At 43.5% G+C, this 20,459-nt stretch overlaps 1 protein-coding gene across 1 annotated transcript in view; it reads right to left on the bottom strand.

Moving 5' to 3' along the window:
• The window catches only part of LOC142312583 (transient receptor potential cation channel subfamily V member 5-like), a 67,725-nt gene continuing 47,266 nt past the window's right edge, over positions 1–20,459 (bottom strand). Inside the window, exons 6-17 of the mRNA XM_075351572.1 lie at positions 18,955–19,092; positions 18,212–18,310; positions 17,374–17,546; positions 17,016–17,159; positions 13,830–14,042; positions 8,750–8,836; positions 8,587–8,663; positions 4,937–5,102; positions 3,499–3,565; positions 3,088–3,356; positions 806–912; positions 1–460 (exon numbers count right to left, since the gene is read on the bottom strand). Of these exons, the coding sequence (XP_075207687.1) occupies positions 1–460; positions 806–912; positions 3,088–3,356; positions 3,499–3,565; positions 4,937–5,102; positions 8,587–8,663; positions 8,750–8,836; positions 13,830–14,042; positions 17,016–17,159; positions 17,374–17,546; positions 18,212–18,310; positions 18,955–19,092 (2,000 nt within the window). The remainder of the gene's footprint in view (positions 461–805; positions 913–3,087; positions 3,357–3,498; positions 3,566–4,936; positions 5,103–8,586; positions 8,664–8,749; positions 8,837–13,829; positions 14,043–17,015; positions 17,160–17,373; positions 17,547–18,211; positions 18,311–18,954; positions 19,093–20,459) is intronic.

Genomic DNA, 20,459 nt, shown 5'->3' with positions numbered 1-20,459 from the left:
TCAAACCTGGTATACTTCCTCCTCATCCTCGGCTTCACTACTGGCATCACCCAGTACCGGTGCATCTAGTTTTTGTAAAGGAAATGATCTCAATATCTGCCACCCTCGACTAATACCTTTCCGTCTTACTGATGAGGATGCTGCCAAGTCGTTTTCACGCAGCAATTCTCCTCTTTGTGGTTCTACATATACTTGTGGTAGCTCAAGACAGGACTTGCCTGTTCTTTGTATGACGGATGTGTCACCATGTATTTGTCCATGCTGAGTTCCTGACGTACTTGGTGCATCCACCTTGATGACCTTCACGATGGGTAGATTGGGCTTGATGGTTGAGGACAAAGTTCTGTCTGATGGAAGGACATCATTGACTTGTTTATTGAGATTGTCTCCTTCAGGTCCTTGGAATGCTTCAACATAACGGCGGATCTTCTCTTCACTCAAGTCTTTCCTCATCACCACACTGGAATACAACCAGAAGTTTATTCTTAGGGATTGCTTGAATCAACTTTTTCTTTACCCAAATTAGACCATATTTTGGCAACAGACCTTTGAAGTTCAATAGTTCCTCATTAAGCACAATTTTATCTACTTTGGAGGTAGAAATAGGCCCAGTTATCTCTTGGGTCCCTGTTGACCAATGAGGTGTCCAACCCTGGTCTTGATATATTGTGTCTGTTCCTTGAACCAACACATACCAACCCATCTGATGGTTTTTTGTTGTTTTTTTTTTTTTAAACACAAACCACAATTAAAATTGACAATATACCATTAGTGATCAAATTGGGCATTATTGACTTGAACTTACCGGAGATACCATCGATCTCCTAAGCCAAATTCAGTACCACATACTCCAGTCCGAGGCCAGAAACATCGAGGAAGCTTTCTCTCCAACATAACAGTAGTAGCAGCAACCTGAGGTAACAGAAGAAAGACCGGTGATAAAGTCAATCATACAAGATCCAGATCCACACCAGAAAATCTGGCCACAACAGGGCTCATGAAGTTAATCTGGAATTTAATTTTGGGGAGGTTGTCTAATATATTCTTATTTGAAAAAAAGTCTGCTGATAATTTGTAAATCTCAGAATTCTCTGGTGGGTCCAACATAACGCCTTGGAAAACTGCCCATCTTGTATTGCAAATATAAATGGCTACTTTGAGTTCATACATTACGTTAGGCCGGCGTTACACGTACGATTTATTGTGTGATCGCACCCGCCCCCGTCGTTTGTGCGTCACGGGCAATTTGTTGCCCGTGGCGCACAAAGTTGTTAAACCCCCGTCACACGTACTTACCTCCCGAACGACCTCGCTGTGAGCGGCGAACACACTCTTCCTGAAGGGGGAGGGACGTTCAGCGTCACAGCGACTTCACACAGCAGCCACCCAATAGAAGCGGAGGGGTGGAGATGAGCGGGACGTAACATCCCGTCCATCTACTTCCTTCCTCATTGCCGGAGGACGCAGGTAAGTTGTGTTCGTCGTTCCCAGGGTGTCACACGGAGCGATGTGTGCTGCCTCGGGAACGACGAACAACCGGCACGCAGAAGGAGGAACGACTATGAAAATGAACAACGTGCCGTGAGCAACGATAAAAGGAGAGTATTTTTGCTCGCTCACAGTCGTTCGTAGCTGTCACACGCTACGATAGCTCCAACGATGCCGGATGTGCATCACGGAATCAGTGACCCCGACGACATATCGCCCGATATATCGTAGCGTGTGACGCCGCCCTTAAACTATAAAACATTGTTGATTCAGAAAGACAATGGCTCATTGTGACAAAAACTTTGTGAGTTTGAGAGATAAGAGATTGTTTATCATATATATATATATATATATATATATATATATATATATATATATATATATATATATATATATATATATATATATATATATATATATATATTTATACACACAGTACAGACCAAAAGTTTGGACACACCTTCTCATTCAAAGAGTTTTCTTTATTTTCATGACTCTGAAAATTGTAGATTCACATTGAAGGCATCAAAACTATGAATTAACACATGTGGAATGAAAAACTTAACAAAAAAGTGTGAAACAACTGAAAATATGTCTTATATTCTAGGTTCTTCAAAGTAGCCACCTTTTGCTTTGATTACTGCTTTGCACACTTTTGGCATTATACTATATTACACTATATCTAAATATTACAATGTATTCATTGTGATTTACTTAGCTCAAATATATGTGTTAATCTTGGGAGATTTTAATTGTGTTGGTTTATTGCCCCATTGTCTGATGTGTGAGTTTTATAGCGGATTCATCTAAACCCAAAAGACTGGCCATTGGAGGGCATGGGTCAATAAGACGTACAACACATTAAACTGTAAAGCTTGTGTAATATTTGTTTAAGCCACTATTTAAGAACAGAGAAATATGGTAGTGACAGAAGCTTTTTGGATCCGTAGGAAGCCCTGCTACTTCCAGAAGTTTCTGCTTCTCTGACTGATGTTCCAGATGTTCAAAAACGCCTTGATGATGCAAATACTTAATCTTTGTATGTTGAATATACAGAAGTGTACAAAAAAAAAAAACAGAACAAAAAAAAAACAAAAAAAAAACAAAAAAAACACACTTTTCCTGTAAGTTTGTATTTTATTTTAACCTTTATAATAAAATTACTTCATTGCCTTCTTTAAAGTCGTATCTGAACCATTGGTGTTAAAAATTAGGCAAAACATCTCCAATTCTGGAGCATCTTCATTTGTTTTGGAGGCCTCTTGCTAGACCAACATCATACCAAGTCTTGATTTTTAGATGGTTGTTGGCAAGATAAAAGTGGTCTCAGATCAGTGACATGATGTAGGAGCTGGATGCGAGACTTAGTTCTCTAGCTAAGCCAACCACCAACATTTGCCATCATGGAGAAGGTTGCTAGCTAAGCTGGTAAACCCAGCCTAAACGTGGTCCACCAGCGACTCAAAGTACGGTGTATTGGCAAAACGAATTTTACAGCCATCCTACATAACTCTAAAAAGGTGCCTAGACTTTTGGGAGCAAAATAATTTTTTTTTGGGGTAATAATGCAAAGTTGTGAAGCTTTTGTAGATACTTTACCTGAGCTCTCCACAGCTCGTCCCGGTCCTGTGCCACCCTCCAGTGAGTGTCCCCCATCATGGCTATCAGAAGGTTTAACATGAGGAGATTGGCAATGACTGTGAAGGAGAAATACACAATGTGGAATATATAGGGAAGGTCAACATCGTAATTTGTTGGAGAGTTGATGACATTGAGGAAAAGTTCAAAGGTGCTGAACAGGGACATCGGGTAATTGTAGAAATGTCCAAGCTGGCTGGAGTCTTCGGTCTGGAATATGATGTAAAAAGCTGTTGAAATAAATACATAAAGTTCAGAGAATTTTTAAATTAAATCAAATAAAACATTTTGGGGGGGGGGGGGAGGGGAGGGGATTTGTACCAGGATGTAAAAAAAAAAAAAAAAAAAAAAAGGTCAACAAATTTTACTTACTGGTGGCAAATCCAAAAATGACCACAATCATCAGCCAGCAGAACCGAAGCAAATCTCCAAAAATCATCTGAAGAAAGAAAAGTATTGTAAATTTTCTCAAGTCATCCATTTTTGATGATGGCATGTGCATAAATAGAATTTATACCCAATCCAGACATCCTTCTCAGGCCAATTTGCAGACTTGCAATGTGACACCCTGGACTATCAGGTCGTCACAGAGTATTGTGCAATCTGCCCTTCTGCACAGTATCCGCATCCTCCTTGGTTACGGATCCCTGTCCTTCGGTGTTGCTAAGAGCAGAGCCAGTCAAAACCCTAGGAACACACTGCACCACACCCACCAGACACACCAATGGGGGCCTGAAGGGGATAGGGCGGCCCACTTGGGGGGTTGTTAGGGGAGAGTCAGAAGTGTTAGGAGCACAGAGTGAAGCGGTGACTCTCGAAGTGAGAGGACACAGTTTTGGGAGCAGGGCTCCTTGAGACTACTATGTGGCAGACGTTGGTTTGGGCCTGGTATAGGAGCTGGAACCCCGGTCACAGGGGATCGTGACAAGGGGCATGGATCTGCCGAGGAGGGCAGCCGGCGGCCTTGAGCCATCTCTGGGCAAGGGGCCAGGGCATGACGGGGTACGTGGACTCTAGGCCGGAAAGTAGCTTCACGCATCCCGGTAATTTACCCGACGGGGGCGAAGTCTTAAAGATTCATCCTCCACCTGCTCCAAAAATCGGGGTACTAGCGCCATGAGGGGGATAGGACTTCCCTATACATTGTCCAGAAAATCCCAAGCGTGAACCCTGAGAGCACACTCACTCCGTTAGACATCCGGGTGAGCGGGACCCGACTAGTTCTACACTACAGGGTCCAAATAGTGAAGAGAGTGCCACGGAAAAGGTCACAGGCTAACAAGCAACACCAAGGGGCACGGATCCACGCGTGCTCCCTCCCTGCTGCAGCGGTGCTCAGAATTCTGGTTTACAAGCTGTCTGTGCAAGTATTCTTGGACTGAGTGAGTACACAGAAAACCCTTTCCTCCCCAACGGCACCCCTTCACTGTTGTCACCGGGCCCCGGGGCAAAACCCCCTACCCATGGAGGGGTTAAACACATTGCTGCCATACCACCGCCACCGGGCTCACCGAACAGCAGCGGTAGTACTCCATCTTATCACACACAGTGGGTGGAGTCACGTTCTAACCCCCCTGTACATATCCCCCCTTTTAAATTTGAGCGTCTGCACGACCCCCCAGGTCTGGAGACCCCTTGAGCCACCGCGGCTCCGGATCCGAGAGGCACGGTCGCAGACACAGGGGCGGTACACCAATTATTGGAGACGTCTTAAGAGGCAAAATGTTTGAAGGTTCTTCCTTTGTGACTAACCAGTCCATTGATCTGGTGTGGACATTATGGTGAGACCTACATCATTAAATGTGCCTACCTTATGAATCATGATGGTAAAAGGTCCAAGGATCTGGAATCCACGTGCAAAATACATGACGTAGCACCAGCCCAAGACCAGCAGCATAGACATCGGGATGACCTCGCCATCGGTGTTCGTAAGTCTCAGAATCAGGATCACCAGGACCAGACATGGGAATGCAGTGCTGTAGGGGCAGTCGATGGGGATGGGGAGGGAACACACAGAATCCATTAGAAATGAAACGCATGTAAATAAAATTTAAAAATCTACCCAAGACCTGCATCTACTGGGAGAATAGGAAAGAGTATAGCTAGATGAGAGCTCACCTGCCAATGCTGCAGGATTCAGTTTGGCCTCCGAAACTAAAGAAAAATATCCTGCACAAATAGGTGGAATAAAAGCTTAAACTTCAGAAAAACTTAAAAACCCAAGCCAGGTCAAGATTAGATATGAGCAGAACCATGGAAGTTCATTTTGGCAGGTTCAGAAGAACTTTTCATAGATTTCTGATCGGGACCCGGACTTGACCTGAACCCCAATGGACGTCACTAATTGGGCAGTTCGGGTCTTCACCCAAATGCAGCTAGCCATAAAAACAGAACACTTCGGTGGGTAAGGGGGGGGCAGGTTTTTTCTTTCCTTTTTTTGGGGGGTGCACACTATATCTGATCACGCTGTTATTACCCCCAGTGCGAGATTATCAAATACTGCAAGCGGCTCACACTGGCCTGAGCACCGAGTGTACCCGAACACAACAATGCTCACGTCAGTGGTTTGCAGACGTAAAGCAACTGAACTCTTTTTCGTAAGGTCAGCTTTTGGTATGAACACCGAACCTCTGGTTCACTCATCTCTAGTCAAGATTAAAGGGGTTGTCCAATGCTTTTACATTGATGGTCAGTCTGATCGGTTGGTGTCCGTCATGCCGCATCCCCACCGATCAGCTGTTTCCTGTTCCGGCGGCGACAGCCAGAAATGTTCAGTTCCGGCGCTGCTCCCGCCTCCTATTGATTAAAATGGAAGGCAGATTTGCAGTACCTGGCCACTACCCGAAGACTGAGCAGTGCTGGAACTGAGCATTTCCGGCTGCCTGCTGCCGCCGCTGGGATTGAGAACAGCTGATCAGCTGGGGTCCGACACCCTGCACCCCTGCCTATAGGTCTAGTGTCGAATCCCAGGGATAGGCCATTAGTGTAATGGTAGTGGACAACCGCTAAAAACAAAAAAAAACACTTAAGTGTTTTGAAGCCTTTCTTAATCATTAGCAAAGCCGCTGAAAGTGCTTGAAACGCGTCAGTTTATTTTTTTACCTTCATTTGTCTTTGATTTTTATATATATTTATGAATATAGATAAAGATTACTTTTATTCCACGTAGGAGTGCAGGGTATTTTTCTATATTGTTCCATTTTCTATGGTGACCAGACCAGTGTGCATTGAGTGGAATTGCATTTTTTCACCCTATACAATGTAGTCTGCAGCATTTGAGGACACACCATTAGTGCAACTTCAAAAGGGCCTCTGGTCATCTTAAAATTAGTTTCCTATTCATTAGATTGCATGCAAGGCTGTGAACTAAAACAATTGTAGTTCACAACTACTGGTGAATTGTTACAGAGAAGTAACAGGGGCTTTATAACTGGCTGAGATAAGAGGGGCTATATACAGTTCTTCCACATGGGCTCGATGTCCGCCTCCGGAGCAGACCACAGAGCATAGTACAGAACAAATTTCACCATCTAAGGTGAAACCAATTTATCTTTTACACATGTGGGTTGAAGACTAGTGATGGGCAAGTGAAATATTCATGTTCAGATTATTCCTACCGAGTCCCTAAATACTATTAAAGTATTCATCATGATGAATAACAAACCTAATGCAAATGACTGGGGAACCTAAACAATTTTCTTGAAGATTTCCCAGAAAAATGCTTGGGTTTCCCATTGTCTTGCATTCGTTACAAATTCTTGATGAATACTCGAATAGTACTAGGTATTCAGTACAAATAATCCAAATATTACACTATTCACGCATCACTACTAAAGACTAAAGCCTGCTTTACATGGTACGACCGATTGTGCGATTTCACAATCGATCGTACCCGCCCCCGTCCTTTTTGCGTAACGGGCAAATCGCTGCCCGTGTCGCACAAAGGCAGTAACCCCCGTCACACATACTTACCTCTCATGCGACCTCGCTGTGGGCGGCGAACGTCCACTTCCTGGAGTGGGAGGGACGTTCGGCGTCACAGCGACGTCACACGGCCGCCGGCCAATAGAAGCGGAGGGGCGGAGATGAGCAGGATGTAAACATCCCGCCCACCTCCTTCCTTCCTCATAGAGCCGGCGGCGGCCGCGGGAGGCAGGTGAGCTGATAATCGTTCCCGTGGTGTCACACGGAGCGGCGTGTGCTACCACGGAAACGATGGTCAACTAAATTCAACGATATTATGGAACCTAACGAGCAGTACCCGACTCACGATTTGTGAGCGATACTGCGTCGCTAGGAGGTGTCACACAGGCCGGCATCGCCAGCGATGCCGGATGTGCGTCACAAAAACCGTGACCCCGACGATCTATCGCACGATAGATTGCCTGGTGTAAAGCAGGCTTAAGAAGAGACATCTGAGAACCCAATATTGTAAGGATTATGACATTCATACCTGTCAGTCAATAACCACTCTTCATTTACACCCCCCCTGCTCTGCAGCAAGGAATTCCCCAGATCTAGTCACCAAATGGCCCAGGTGACAAAATCCAATTAAGACTAAGGCTGGGTTCACACATAGCGACAGCGACAACGACGTCGCTGTTAAGTCACCATTTTCTGTGACGTAACAGCGACCTGGTAAGTCGCTGTTATGATCGCTGCTTAGCTGTCAAACACAGCAGCGATCATAACGTCGCTACATGTGCAGAAAGCCGCGCACAGTGCTTAGCACTGGCGGCTCCTTGCTCTCCTAGCTACAGTACACATTGGGTTAATTAACCCGATGTGTACTGCAGCTACATGTGCAGAGAGCAGGAGCCGGCAGCACAGGCAGCGTGAGAGCAGCGGAGGCTGGTAACTAAGGTAAATATCGGGTAACCACCTTGGTTACCCGATGTTTACTCTGGTTACAGCTTACCGCAGCTGTCAGATGCCGGCTCCTGCTCCCTGCTCGCTTCATTTAGTCGCTCTCTCGCTGTCACACACAGCGATGTGTGCGTCACAGCGGGAGAGCGCCTTTGAAGAAAACGAACCAGGGCTGTGTGTAACGAGCAGCGATCTCACAGCAGGGGCCAGATCGCTGCTCAGTGTCACACACAGCGATATCGCTAATGAGGTCACTGTTGCGTCACCAAAACCGTGACTCAGCAGCGATTTCGGTAGCGATCTCGCTATGTGTGAAGCACCCCTAAAGAAGAAGTTTGAGTTGAAGCAACCCCCTGCTGTGAAGAGCATTCAGTCGGAAGTTTACAGATTGACAGGTCCATGACCAAGAGGAGGGATCTGGTGTGACCCCCTGTAACAGGCTGCAGAGTGTTGTGAAGGCTGACATTGTGTGTGGAGAGAACGGTGAGAGCAGTAGGACCTGAAGGCATCGTCCCTGAAAAAAGCAAGGGCCTGTTTGGGAGGAAGGACCGTGGCTGTGAGGAGAAGGATTTCCGCTTCGTGACAGCTTCTTACATGATTAGGGTGAATGGTCCTCCTTCCACCGCTCGGGTCAGATATCTCGCTTCACGAATCTGAAACAGGTCGGGGATCTGCAGAAAGATTTTAGTTAGAATTAACTACAGCAATGCACAAATCATAAAGAAGGCTGGTAATAACGAGCAAGTCCAGTCCTCACCTTCAGTAATAAGATTATAATTGCTCCTATAACACTAATCATTTCCCCCGCTAGACGCAGGTAATCACTGTGCGAGACATAGGCTTCCTAGAAGACAGATCACAATTACTTCCTTCACATGTATGAACACAGTCTTACCTGGATTTTATCAATATGGCTGGATTAATGTAAAGATTATATGGAGGTATAAATATTTGTCACTGTTTGGCAGTGCTATTAACTTTTAAAGTTTCAGGACTATGTGCCTTCAAGAAGATTCCCATCAAAGAATAAAATATTGCAAGTGCCCCCAGCGGTTCATTGGCCTCAATATTTGGTCATATAGATATACTGTACATTATGAATTAAAAAAAAATGAAATGGTCAGGCAGATCTATTTCAAGTGAATTTACACGCCTCGAGTGCACAGAATTTGAATGAAGCATCAAAGTTCAACTTCTCAGTGATGGCAAATAGAATGACTACAAGAGGAGAATCATTGTTATTCGTTATTTTGCTCCTCGTGTATCCATAACACCGGTGTGATCAGAAAACAAAATCTGAACAGGTTCTCGTAAAAACACAAATTATTTGAGCATTATGCGGCAGTGTCATATGGGCACAATATGGCGGTGTAAAGAAGCCAAAGTTACAAGTGCATCGCAATCATCAAAAAGTTAAAATTTATTTCAGTAATTCAATACAAAAAGTGAAACATATTATATAGAGTCATTACACACAGAGGGGTCTATTCCTATATATTATATAGTCATTACACACAGAGGGGTCTATTCCTATATATTATATAGAGTCATTACACACAGAGGGGTCTATTCCTATATATTATATAGTCATTACACACAGAGGGGTCTATTCCTATATATTATATAGTCATTACACACAGAGGGGTCTATTCCTATATATTATACAGTCATTACACACAGAGGGGTCTATTCCTATATATTATATAGAGTCATTACACACAGAGGGATCTATTCCTATATATTATATAGAGTCATTACACACAGAGGGGTCTATTCCTATATATTATATTATATAGAGTCATTACACACAGAGGGGTCTATTCTTATATATTATATAGTCATTACACACAGAGGGATCTATTGCTATATATTATCTAGAGTCATTACACATAGAGGGATCTATTCTTATATATAGGAATAGAGGACTCTAATGACTATATAATATTTGAGATGCACCTGTAGTTTCTGCCTCTCTCCTTACAGAGATAGAGGGGGGGGGGGGGGTGACATCATGGACCTTGGATTTGACAACTTGTTGGTTTAGAATTAAATTTGACTTTTTTGTTAAAATTACCGCTCCAAAAAAAAAAAAAAAAAAAAAAAAAAAAAAAAAAAAAAAAAAAGGTAAAAATTACAAGAAGGTCTTCTTTATGGGAAGGTGCACCACAGTTTTTATAGTTTCAATTTAAGCCTCTCCCCCACCCCTTTCCCCCCCAAAAAAAGATTATTATTGACAGTTCAAACAAGTAGCTCTTTGATACTCTTCCATCTTCCACAATACAAGTAATATCACTTGTCAAAGTTGTTAATTTTTGTCACATGACCAAGATATAATAAAAATATATATATATATATATATATATATATATATATATATATATTAAATTATTATAATATATTATATATTACACACATATATATTATATATATACACATTAAAGTGTGTGTAAGATTATATATAAAGTGTGTGTGTGTGTAGTATATATATACACACACAAAAGTTTAGGGTCACTTAGATATTTCCTTATTTTTTTCAAATTAAGCCAACATTAAATGAAACAGAAATACACTCTGTACATTGTTAGTGTGGTAAATGGCTATTCTGGCTGCAAACGTCTGGTTTTTAATGCAATATCTACATAGGTGTATAGAGGCCCATTTCCAACAACCACCACTCCAGTGTTCTAATGGCATATTGTGTTTGCTAACTGTTAAAAAGCTAATGGATGTTTAGAAATCTCTTGAAAACCCTTGTGCAAGTATATTAGCACAGCTGAAAACAGTTTTGCTGATTAGAAAAGCTATAAAACTGCCTTTGAGCTAGTTGAGAATCTGAAGCATTACATTTATTGGTTCCATTAAACTCTCAAAATGGCCAGAAAAAGAACTTTCATGTGAAACTCGACAGTCTATTCTTGTTCTTAGAAATTAAGAATATTCCATGCGAGAAATTGCCAAGAAACTGAAGATTTCCTACAACGGTGTGTACTACTCCCTTCAGAGGAGAGCACAAACAGGTTCTAACCAGAGTAGAAAGAGAAGTGGGAGGCCGCACTGCACAACTGAGCAACAAGACAAGTACATTAGAGACTCTAGTGTGAGAAATCGACACCTCACAGGCCCTCAACTGGCAGCTTCATTAAATAGTACCCACAAAACGCCAGTGTCAAAGTCTGCTGTTATGATTCAGGGACCAAGTAGGATGAAAAAATGCGGAATCCCAAAAAGATAACAGAGTGGCTGGAAACTTAAGGGACTGCAGACCTAATCCTGACACACAACTAAAAGTAGCCGTGGGACGAGCCTATGATGACCTGGATGCCTTGACAAAGCCAGAGAACTAAATCTCACAGATAGAAATCGAAGAAAGCTAAACTGCCTTGCAGCTGTCCCGAAAGATAGATAGATAGCCCCCAACATGTAAAGGCTATGGTGATATAGAAAAACACAATACAAAGCCAGAAAAGACATTCAAAGGTGAGGTCCAAACTATCTTTATAGAAAAGGATAGGAAATCGCAACCGTACGCAGCCGTAAAAACACCAATACATACCAGCACTTCCCCCACTGTATCAGCATTCTGATGTTACTGGGATCCAAAAACACTAATACAGACGAGGGACTGAATTAATACCAAGCATGACAAAACACATTGCAGAATCATGGAGCCAAGTATACAGACACTCCCAGCAGGGAATGATCCCATTCCACCAAGAACTCCACACAGACAAAATAGGAATCATGCATTAGTATCAAAGCAGAAAAAAAAAACCAAAAAAAAACACAACAAGAAAGTGGAAAACAAACAGCAGAGGTACAAAGACCACTAATCTGAGAGGAGTTCTGGAAGTGAGCAGGGCTGGTTACAGAATGTCCTTAACACACAGGAGACATTAACCACCAGCAAGTAACCAGAGAAAACTACTGTTAAATAGCCCAATCTGACCCGGATTGCCAGTCTTCCACAGGTGTGTGGTTTTCATTCCACACATCAACTGCACCACCAGCACTGACCACAAGAGGGAGCCCCAAACTGGAAAACGTATTCACAATAGTCTACAGTGAAGAGACGACTCCGGGTTGCTGGCCTTCAGGGCAGAATGCAAAGAAAAATCCAAGACTGGCTAATAAAAAGGAAAAGATTAGTATGGGCAAGAGAACACAGATATTGGACAGAGGAAGATTAGAGAAAAAGTGTTATGGACAGATGAATCGAAGTTTGAGGTGTATGGATCACACAGAAGAACATTTGTGAGGCACAGAACTACTGAAAAGATGCTGGAAGAGTGCCTGACGCCATCTGTCAAGCATGGTGGAGGTAATGTGATGGTCTGGGGTTGCTTTGGTGCTGGTAAAGTGGGAGATTTGTACAAGGTAAAAGGGATTTTGAATAAGGAAGGCTATCACTCCATTTTGCCATGCCATACCCTGTGGACAGCGCTTGATTGGAGCCAATTTAATCCTACAACAGGACAATGACCCAAAGCACACCTCCAAATTATGCATGAACTATTTAGGGAAGAAGCACACAGCTGGTATTCTATGTGTAATGGAGGGGCCAGCCTAGTCCCCAGATCTCAACCCTATAGAGCTGTTGTGGGAGAGGCTTGACCATATGGTACGCAAAAAGTGCCCATCAAGCCAATCCAACTTGTGGGAGATGGGAAGCATGGGGTGAAATATCTCCAGATTACCCCCGCAAATTAACAGCTAAAATGCCACAGGTCAGCAAAGCTGCAATTGTGCAAAGGAGCATTCTGTGCCGAAAGCAAAGTGTGAAGAGAAAATTATTATTTCAAGTAAACAAGTAAAAAAAAATAAATAAATAAATATTTTTAACCTCGTAAATGTCTGGACTATATTTTTTATTTATTATGTAACTTATTTGATAAATAAAAAGTATGATTTTTCATGGAAAAGACAAAATTATTATTATTAAATTATATTATTAAAATGATCTGGTGACCCCAAACTTTTGATCTGTAGTGTAGAGAGTCTGTGCTCACATTAGTTTGCACTGTGCATTACTAGAAGGAAAACAAAAATTATATGCTCTGACAACTTGACAGACAAGGACAACTCAAGGAGTTATATTTATGGATGTTTTATAGATTTAAGAGGAAATGCTCTACACATTTATGACAATTGGCAATAAAACCGCCCATAATGATTTACTACCATTGCTTTTTACATGGCCAGAGATACCACATGTATAGAATCACTTAAAATTAAATATAAATTAAAGTTAATATAAAATTTAAATTAATCTATAATAAATGTAATCTAAATTTATATATTAAAATATTAAAATGTATATTAATAACAATTTATACTACTAAATTTATATTTAAATTAAGTTAATATAAAATTCAAATTAAATTAGTATATACTATAAATTCAATAGAATTTATATTTAATTTTAGCTTAATTTAATTTGTATTAATTTAATACAATTATATTTTATACATACATTTATTGCCTACAGTCAACTTGTCAATCACGCAGAGATTTTATATAAATATTTACATGTGACTGGCGTTAAAGTATCTAGAGACTCCACAATCCTGATCTGTACATTGTTACCTCAATACCGGGTCACAGAAAACACCCGGAGCTGGTAACTTTCCATACACAGTCTCCACGTCCTATCAAGTCTAATAAGACATTTTTCCGCCTCACAAAGTTATAAATCCTTTATTTTACCATTTTTGGAGTTCCCAGGTTTTTCTGCTCCAGTCACATTCAATGTTAAATAAATAAAAAAATATTGGTTTTTAATTGGAGTGTGTGGAACAACCGGATATAAAGTATTGACTTTGAGTGTATGCAAGACTCACATCTAGGGGCTTCTGCACCAGAATGGTGATGTCTCGGGGATCGGTGATGTTGTCTAGTCTCGGTGTAAGAGGTCGGTTCGCACAACTTAGAGACACAATTATCATGTACAGGATGTAAACAGCGCTCATTGTCCAGAAATACGGTCGGCCGAACCTCTGCCACTTCGTGTTGACCAGCTCCTTTACTGGAGATAGGTCCAATATCCGCTGGGCCTGGAAAGCAATGGAGATTTTCATGAAGAATATGTAATATAAGACCTCCAGCTAAATCAAGTATGAAGCATCTTTGAGGCTCCCAAAAGTTTAATATCTTTGAATTGTAGCGCCACTCAAGGTACTACAAGGAACTGCATCCTCTTGGGGATGCAGGACCTACCCCCTGGGACCTGGAGTACCAGTGCCGATACCACCAAAGCACACCCATAACCCTAGTTCTCCACTCCACACCGGGCAAAGAGGGTTAACCATGTAAAGGGATGGTCACCATGGGGGAAGGAACGAGTTCCGAGTTTAGCCAGCCTGGTGGGAGGGGTCAGCAGTCAGTCTAGTGAAGTGTGGCACACAGGTGTGTGGACGTGCCCGAGCTGGGTCCATGCAATGCTGACCCAGGGGGCACGGGAGAGAGGTTGCCAGGGCGGGTACGGACAGGTACCGCTGGGACCTGAGCACGAACGGGGCACAGGGCCCTAGATCAGGCACCAGTTCTACACGGCTTGATAAATACCTGCCCGGTGAGGACACCTTCATGGACTTCACCGAACCAAATAATCCGGGGGCACCAGCAGTAAACTAGGATCGGAGTTCGGACACTTACCTCCCCACAGGGTCCGCACTGCCTGCCGTACGGAGAAGGAGACTGTAACCCCAAAAAGATATAGTTGGCCCCAAACGCTCCACGCTACGGGGACCCAACCAACAGAGTGCCAGGGATAGAGCAACCTGGGACACTACATTGGCACTGATACTCCAAGGGACCTGAACCAGCAAGCCCTGAGTCCAAGTGATTAGAGACTGTTAGACAACCTGGTGTGGTCTCAGTTATTGCTGTCACATCTACCATAAATGGCCCTACCTGCGGAGGGCCCAACATAATTGCTGCAACCACCACCAGACCTGGGAGTACCCACATTCAGCTGCGGCGGTTCTACACCCTTACCCGAAACCCGCAGGTGGTGTCACATGAACATTAACTCATATTTCACCTGTAAATACTCCCCCTTCCAAAAGGAGCCCCGCGGCACTGGACTAGGCAACGGCCACCAGAGTGACATTCCCATTTGCAACCTCTCGGGACAGAGTATCCCCTCCCCTGGGCGACACAGAATCATCTATTACTTAAAGGTAAATAAGAACAAATCTTTTGAAATTAGAATTCACTATATTCAATGACTTTTCCCCACAAAAACCTTATTGCCCGACTGTCATCTATTTGCCGATTGTGGACGATGGGTGCAAGAGGGACCAGTGCAGTGCTCCGGCCAGCAGCACCAACCACAATACAACATGGCACAGTCTAAACCAACGTACTCATTTTAGCATCAACTAACTAATAAAACTGAGGATTTTGTAATGAAAGTTACATTATAAATCATACGCCATGTTATGGGTGGGGAGGTGGGGGAGAGGGGGGGAGTTAATGAAGCTCTGTCTTGCGATTTTGGAAGTTCTTCTTGAGTTCATTAAAATTTTTATGAGTACTGAGCACCCAAGCATGGTAGTGCTCGCTCATCACTAGTTATCAGTACCATAAAATCATAGAATGGTACAATTGGAAGGGACCTCAAGGGCCATCGGGTCCAAACCCCTGCGAGTGCAGGTTTCCTAAATCATCCCAGCTATATGTTTATCCAGCTTCCACTTGAAGATTTCCATTTATGGAGAGCTCACTACCTCCCGCTGTAGCCTGTTCCAAAGCAACCGCTTGTAAGGGGTGGAAGGGGTCTGCCCACCCCTTACACGTTCATCACTAGTTATGAGTACAGAGTGTGCCGCCCCCACGTCGGTAGCAGCCGGGCTGCTCGGATCTGGGTCCGTGGTGTGGCTCAAGGGGTCTCCGGACCCGGGGATCTTGGACACTTCAAATAAAAAAGGGGAATTGGTAGTATGTGGGATTTTCTATATAGTCCGTGACGCCACCCACAGCGTGTGGTAAGATGGGGTACCACCGCTGCTATTAGGGAGCACCCGGGAGCATTGGAATGGCAGCTAGTTGTTTATAACCCTCCATGGGTAGGGGTGGATGCCCGGTTGGACTGGGGGAGGTTAGTGTACTCAGAGTCAAAGAAATCACAGATGTCCAGCAGTAAACCAAGGTGCCAGTGGCCGGCCGCCGCGGCCGGGTGTATTCTGGTCCCTCACCTGGGGTGATGGTCTGTGTCACTTTCCTCTGCACGGTTTAGTTCTCTTTGGACTTCCCGGTGTGGAACACAGGAGTCCACTCCCAAAACTACAGGTTGGAGCCTTGCCCGCAGACGCTGACCCGTGGGATCTAAAGGGGCCCTGGCGGATACCCCATCCCCCGCGGTGGGCTGCTGGTCTGCTCTTTTGGGACTTTGGGTGGGACAGAACCTATAATCCTGCCCTCAACTGGTGTATTAAATCCGGTGGTTCCGATCCTTGCTTCAGGGTTCAGGTACCCCCTCTATGCACGGTTTCTGGGTCGGTTCTCCGGTGTCTGTACCGGCGGGCTCCTACCCTGTCCCGGTCCACCTCGGATATCTGGTAGCCATCTTCCCGTCTCCTGACAGACACGGACCACCATCTGCCACCTAGCCAGCATGCCGGGGCTCCAACCCCGACGCCGTTCCTCTCTGGCTTCCACTTGAACTTCACTTTCTCCTCTCCTCCTCCGAACTCTCAACTTTCCTTTCCCGCCCCTGATTGTCTAGACCCCAAGTGGGCGTTTTCCTTCCGCCTGGTCCCGCCCACTGGTGTGCCTTTCCTACCCTGGGGGGGGGGGGCACTAGGGTTTTGACAGCTTTGTGTAACCGTATGAGGGAAGAGGTTGTGTGGGGGTCTACTTTGTGTGTGACCACCTGGTGGCGCCAGGGCGTCACAAGAGCACCTGAGCATGGTAGTGCCCGCTCATCACTATTTAGGACTTCTCTCATGCTGCACATATCCTTTAGAAAACCATACAACATAATAAACTTTAATGTCTACTTGTAGTTTACATCACACACCTACCTCTCTTTTCCCAGAAACCACCAAGTCCAGTACAGAGTGAGGATCTTCCCATGTGTCGATCTCAGTCAGGTCATAGAGAAAGCCGCTAATGGGACCAAATGTCCACTGTAGTTGTCTTCTCTTTTGTACCAAGTGTTGGAACATCTAAGAATATATAAAATAAAAAAATTATAAAAAATTAAGAAACAGATATTGAAATTATATAAAAAGAATAGGAAAGTGGAAAACAGTTTGCACACAGAATTGACATGAATTGCACCAAGTCTCATGGTCCAACAGGAGTCTATGTATTTTAGGTTATTTTCACATTGGCCATATTAAATATACCAACTGCATGTGGTCTCTTCGGCATACATACCACAGTGTTACCTTCCACGGCAGCCATTTTTAATGGGGTTAGATGATCCTTATTGTATATCTCCTCAAGTCCTGGACCATTTTTCTCCTTGTGATGGCTCGCAATTATGTCATACATCTGACAGGCAGACATCTTATTTTGCTGTAGTGTCAGGATATGGAGGACGGTATTTTCTGGAGAGGAAGGAATAGATGAAAATGGTGCCAACGCCACAATTCATTTTTGGTTATAATAAAAAATAAATGTATTCGTCAAGGAATTTTCTCGGGAAATAAACGTAGAAACACCAGCCCCTAAAACAGCCTTGTGGGCATCTCATTCAGGCGGCCAAACCATGTTCCAGACTAGTGAGGAGGGGGTGGGGGGGGAAATCCTAAAACAGCTGTTTGTAGATTGTTCCTGACTTGACCCACAATAAATCACACTAGCAAAAGTTCCTATTGGTAGAAAGCAAATTTCCAGATTTTCCATGAAACATTGATACTTGAGAGTTTCTCTCCATATGAAGACCTCTTAAAGTTGTTTGAAGGGTTACATAGTCATCTCATGAAACACCGCTTCACATCAGTGAAGGAAAGTACTCAGAAACATCTGCCCAAAGATCTGGAGGTGCATGCTTGGCTTTGCCAAGTCATGACACAAGGCTCATTAAAGGGTGGGAACCCAATTTGGCCCCCATCGCAAATGGTTATTCATTCTGGGAGAGAGCGAGTTTACCTCCTTTCTTTCCCTAAAGATCATTGCCAATGACACTCCATACATAGATGGTCTTAAGGAGAGTCAGAGAACCCCCCAACAAACGTTGGTATGAGATAATGAACTTGTGTAAATTTCTCACCATGGGAATCTTTGGCCTGAGCATCAGCTCCATGTTGCAACATCAGCAGCACCAGCTCTGCGTTACCCATACATGCGGCAAATGAAAGAATGTGCTCTCCTGCAATGAGAAAAGACATCTTATGCCATATCCGGTGGACCCTTATTGAAAGGACTTAATTTTCATGACCCTAGTTAAGAGGCACTGTACGAGACCGTTCCCAGCTCTGGAGGACCCAAGATGTCCATCTTTCACATGGACAGTCTATGTAAGAAACATGTCTGGTTGGCCATGGAATAAAATCAGCTGTTTGCTGGGGATGTCCGGCGATGAGCTAAAAAGTCTTGTGCTTAAAAACAAAAACCTCCATGTAGTGCGATCCTGCAATTGGACTCCATTCCATCATCTACCCCCTACTTCTTCTAGGAGAAACTTTGACAGTGAGGGCAGTCAGAGTGAAAGTCTACCATGGGAGGTAGTGAGGGCAGTCAGAGTGGAACAGGCGACCATGGGATGTAGTGAGCTCTCCATCAATGGAAATCTTCAAGCAGAAGCTGGATAAACATATAGCTTGGATGTTTTAGGAAAACCTGCACTCTCAGGGTGTTGGACACCATGGCCCTTGAGGTCTCTTCCAACTACCATTCTATGATTCTTGCCAACAGTCATTTGGCAAATGGGGACAAATGGTATTAACTAATGATACATCTAAAACAGATGTCTCCATGACCATAGATTAATAAGGTCAATGAGCAGGTACTCACCATAATAGAAGGAATTGGGTTTAAGTTGGAAATAAGTGCCGAGAGCCCGGGGAGCGCTCACATTGGCTCTGTGCCTAATCAGCTCCTGAACAATCGCCATGTTCTGTCTCATGACCGCGAGGTGCAAGGCTGTCTGACCTATCAAAACAACAAGAACATAATTACAGGTAAACAAAAGACAGTAAATAAAGCAAAATAGAACTACATAAGCTCAAGGGGCATCTGCAGTGAGACAACAGGAAGGAAAATAGAACATTTCTTGATGCCTTCAGAGATCTTTATAGTTACACTTTTGCATAGATCCCTGTAAGATAATGGGTGCAGGTGGAGCAAGTGAACCCAGGCCCTAAAGGTCTCCTCAACGCAAAGCCGAAGACCAATAATATTAAAGACCTGAGATAGTTAGAGCCCTCTAGGAATGTTTGCATTGTGGCCTAGATGCGTCAGGTTATGTTGCTGGATATAGGATGATGCGACTAATCTGCTAATATTCTACACAATTTACATCCAAAAGGGAATATGGCAAAATAGTATAAGAAAACGAGTAGGGACCACAAATGCTTCCCCCATCCTAAGGAATGGAGGCACAGATTAGGTTCACTCCTTCCGCAGTCCGCATATTGCTCCCGATTTCCACAGGCAGCATTCTATTGTCACATGTAAGGACGGAATTCTCGAGGATCCCAATTTTATGGAGTCTTCCAAAAAGAATGAAGAGACTTAAAGCATGCCTGTCCTTTACCCCAACAAAACCCTTGATCTTGAGCTTTCCTCATCCCCAACAATGTGGTGCCGCTTATTTTGAAATCTTTTACTTGGTGAGAACATGGCGTGCGACCGGTCCACTATTTGGGAAGGATATTGAGCCCACGGAACATTAAGTTATCGGACTCCACTATCTTTTGGAGCAGATCTGGGGTGTTTAGGAGTCCTAATTATTGAAATTTGGCTTGCTCATGGATCCTATTAACAAATCCTCCTGATGATGAACCCGTTGCTTTGTATAGACAAGGGGGGGGGGGGAACGCGTCGAGGGGTGAAGGTCAATTTGATATTCAAAGCCATCAATCAAGCACAGTATGTCTGAATAAAGCAAATGGAAGTTGGATATACTAATATGTTAATCCTACTAATCCCATGAAGATCAGTGAAGTTTCTCCTTTAATCATAGGAGTTCAGTGGATTTGTAATGCATATATGATCCATCTATCAAGAGTTTGGTCTGTATTAACGAATATCTATAATATCTATCTTAATGGACTTTATTATACGGTTGTCTTTGTTGTTATAAAATCTAAACTAACAGGTCAGATACCGATATTTTATCTCTGATCTGTTGGGAATGGCCTAAAAGGAATTCCTCTATATACATTGAATGGAGGGGGCCTTCTCTAGCACCTTGAAATTAGTCTCCACTATGATGTGAATGCCAATATAGTTAATGATCTGTGGATACTGAGGAGTATCAATACAGTTTGGATAAAAGGTGGCCCCTTAGTTACTTA

Source organism: Anomaloglossus baeobatrachus, chromosome 5 (assembly GCF_048569485.1).
Source record: "Anomaloglossus baeobatrachus isolate aAnoBae1 chromosome 5, aAnoBae1.hap1, whole genome shotgun sequence".
Classification (NCBI taxonomy): domain Eukaryota; kingdom Metazoa; phylum Chordata; class Amphibia; order Anura; family Aromobatidae; genus Anomaloglossus; species Anomaloglossus baeobatrachus.
This window is presented reverse-complemented; position numbering and strand designations above follow the sequence as displayed.